Genomic DNA, 3,747 nt, shown 5'->3' on the forward strand with positions numbered 1-3,747 from the left:
TGGACTAACTGACTGTTATAAATTTACCTTAATTGGTAAATTTCAACTGGGCCATCCTAAAATGGAATCTGTGAGAAGATTTTTTGATGGACTGAAATTTAAAGGGGCTTGGAAAGTAGGCCTACTTGATGGAAGGCATATTCTCATCAATCTCACAAGGGAAGACGACTGTGCTAGAATCTTTTCTAAACAATCTCTTTTGATTGAAGAAATCTTAATGAAACTATTAAAGTAGACTCCTGATTTTGACCCCAGTAAGGAATTACCCATTGTCCCCATTTGGTTTAAGTTACCTGGACTTAAACTACATTTCTACAACCACAAAGTTCTCTTCAACATTGGCAAAGCTTTGGGAAGACCTTTGAAGTTGGATGCCCCCACCTTCAATTTATCCAGACCCTCAGTAGCTAGAATTCTGGTTGAAAGAAATATTACTTTACCAGCTGTGGAGGAAATTTGGTTAGGTACTGAGCATAGTGGATATTGGCAGAAAATTATAGCTGAACAAAGACAAAACTAGAAGGGAAAGATTCGAAATACTAGAGCAGAGACAAAATCCACCAATCGAATTGAATAGAAAGGATGATTCAGGAGGACACTTTACAAGAGATGGCTGCATTATCTCAGAATATAGAAAAAGATGTTGTTGTCCTTAATAACTCTCTACAAAATGCTCTAAAACCTCAGACTGAGCAGCTTCACCTTATCCCACACTCTACTCAAGTTGAACAGATCCAGTGTATTGCACTTCAAACACCTTATGTTGAACAAAGGGAAACAATTATTGATATACCAGAGGAAGATCCTTTGTTATTGCAATTGACTAAAAATTTAGATGAGGGATGGAAAATTCAGAAAACAAAAAAGAAGAAAATTCCCTTGGAACTAAAGAACCTCCTTCCTTCTTCTTCTTCTTTGGAGGAATACCTCCCTCTCACTTCTAGCACTGTTAGAAGTAGGAGAAGGGGAAAGTCCACCTCAATTGGTTAATGAACCTAATATGTTGGAATGTTAGGGGATTAGCACATCCTAAACCCCTTAATAGAATTTTGGCCCTTAATAGGATGTATAAACCTTGGATCATTGCAATACTTGAACCAATGATAACTAAACATGTCAACAAAATTGCAAGGAAGTTCCCTGGATTTCAGCTTATTATCAACACTAACAGTAAAATTTGGCTATTTTGCAGACTTTTTTGCAGACAGGAAATTCAATGTACTGTCCTTAAAGAGGGAGTCCAATTTATCCACTTGAAAATTAACTTAAATTGCTATAATGGCTTTGCCAACTTCCTTTATGCCCTTCATTTATGCTGGTTGTAAATCCACGGCTAGACATGAACTTTGGCAACAGTTACAAGATTTCAGCTATTCTATAAGGGAATTCTGGATTTTTGGGGGTAACTTCACCTGCCTCTCTTCACCTAGTGAGAAGAAGGGTGGGACATCTCCTGATATCAATCTTATGAACATTTTCAATGACAATATTCAGTATGCTGGACTTTTTGATTTGGGCTTTATTGGTCCTAAGTACACTTGGAGAAGGGGGAAGATTTGGGAGAGGCTGGATAGAGTTTTGGTGAATGATTTTTGGTTCAAAGATTTCCTACATACATTTGTCCAACCCTTGGCTATGAGTGGGTCTGGTCATAGACCCTTACTTATTCAGATATCTTCCAACACTTCTAAAAGTAAAGCCAAGTTCAGATATCTCAATATGTGGTCCATGCATGGGGATTTTCTTAATCAAGTCTCTATGGCTTGGGCAGATGTTCATCATCACATCCATGGTATCAAACTTTGGCTTTTGCATAGAAAAGTCAGTAAACATATGAAAGTGGGAGGTGGTCGAGAACATTGATAGTAAAGTACTTAAAGCTGAACAGAAGGTATTACAGTTAGAACAACTCATGACCTCTGGCATTGGGTCTGAGATGGATCTTCAGTCTGCTAATGAACATCTGTTGGATGCTTTCAACATGCAAGAAGACTTCTATGCTCAGAAGGCCAACATAATGAAATTTTGTCATGGGGATAGAAATTCTAATTATTGTCATGCTTGCATCAACTATAGGAGGAAATGCAACACCATTCATAAAATCCTTTCTCAGGAGGGTCACTGGATTACTACTGCTGATGGCATAGCTGGTAATGCTGTTCAATACTTTCAAAACATTTTCAAACAAACTCCTGCCTCTCAACCTGCCATTCAATACACCTTATTTCATAAGGAAAGGGAGTTCGAGAAAGAGAGTTCACCCAAAGCCTCTCTCTCACTAATATTCCGGATGAAAAGGAAATATGGGAAGCACTGAATTCTATTGACAACACAAAAGTAGCTGGACCTGATGGGTTCACAGCAGAATTTTATAAAAAGGCCTGGTTGATTGTGCAGGGTGATGTCATTGCAACAGTCCAAAGCTTTTTCTGGGGGGCTGATCTCCCCAAATATTTCTCCTCCTGTACTATTACTTTGGTTCCCAAAGAAAAAACTCCTCACAAATGGGAAAATTTCAGACCCATTAGCCTAAGTTCTGTTATTTCAAAGATAATAAGCAAAGTCCTGGTCCATAGATTACAACCCCATTTGAATCAGATTATCTGTAGGAATTAGGCAGCCTTCATCAATGATAGAAGTATTGTTGATAATGTTCTCTTGGCTCAAGTGTTGGTATTGGATTTGGACAAAATCACTAGAGGAGGTAACTTAATTCTCAAATTGGATATCAAAAAGGCATATGACACAATCAGTTGGAAGTTTATTGAACAAGTTCTCATTGCCAGAGGTTTCTCCCCTTCCTTTATCTCTCTAATCAATAGATGGCTGGCTAATAATTTCCATTCTGTCTTCATTAATGGAACTTCGGTATTATTTTTCAGTGCATCAAGAGGTATCAAACAAGGTGACCCCCTTTCCCCTACCATATTTATTTTGGTTTTTGACTACTTATCCAAAATTTTGAATGAGATGACAGCCAGGAAACCCCACTCCCTTTATAGTCATAGATCTTCCATCTTAATTAATCATTTGGCTTTTGCTGATGACATCATTATATTTTCAAAAGCTTCCAAATTTGCTGTTAGATTTTGCTGTTTCATGCAAAGCTTGGAGAAATTTCAGGATGTCTCTGGAATGAAGTTGAATGATCATAAGTGCATTACCATCTTCAGCAAACAATGCAAAAGTGAGTTAAAGACCTGGGTTTCTGACTTCACTGGCTTTACCAATAGCCATCTTCATGTGAAATATCTTGGGGTACTTCTCATCAAAGGAAGAGCAACAAACTTTCAGTTTGATCATATTTTAGAAAAGATTCAAAGCAAACTACAAGCATGTGAGAATTCTTTTTTATCCAATGGGGGTAGGATAACCCTTCTGAAAAGTGTTCTATCTGCTATTCCATCTTATCTTCTGCAAATGAATATTTTGAAAAACATTATTGGAAGGTATTTTTAATAGATTTCTATGGGCTGGTCAAAGGAAGCAAAAACACTGGACTAAATGGGCTAAGGTGTGTAAACCTTTTATGGAAGGAGGGTTAGGCTTCAAGTCCTTCCCCCAAATAATGCATAGTAATCTGTACAAACTCTGGATTAAATTCAGATCTCAATCCTCCATTTGGGCTGAATTCTTATGGGAAAACTATTGCAAGCATCAACACCCTACCCAATTATCTTTGGGTTTGGGGGATTCCCCCATTTGGAAAAAGATGTTACAGATTGGGGAGGAAGCTGAACAAATGTA

General features: G+C 37.7%; 1 protein-coding gene across 1 annotated transcript; it reads left to right on the forward strand.

The window, feature by feature from the left end:
• Positions 1-1,278: 1,278 nt before the first annotated feature.
• LOC110038516 lies at positions 1,279-2,317 on the forward strand. Its single transcript, XM_020743379.1, has 2 exons — positions 1,279-1,581; positions 1,841-2,317. Exons 1-2 carry the CDS (start codon positions 1,279-1,281, stop codon positions 2,315-2,317), a joined length of 780 nt encoding a protein of 259 aa, XP_020599038.1.
• The last annotated feature ends 1,430 nt before the right edge of the window (positions 2,318-3,747 follow it).

This window comes from Phalaenopsis equestris, unplaced genomic scaffold, assembly GCF_001263595.1.
Source record: "Phalaenopsis equestris unplaced genomic scaffold, ASM126359v1 Scaffold233010, whole genome shotgun sequence".
NCBI classification, from domain to species: domain Eukaryota; kingdom Viridiplantae; phylum Streptophyta; class Magnoliopsida; order Asparagales; family Orchidaceae; genus Phalaenopsis; species Phalaenopsis equestris.

Coding starts and splice junctions, on each gene's coding strand:
- LOC110038516 (XM_020743379.1), top strand. CDS start 1,279: ATGGCTTTGCCAACTTCCTTTATGCCCTTCATTTATGCTGGTTGTAAA. Junction 1,582..1,840: donor AGAGGCTGGATAGAGTTTTG/GTGAATGATTTT, acceptor AACATATGAAAG/TGGGAGGTGGTCGAGAACAT.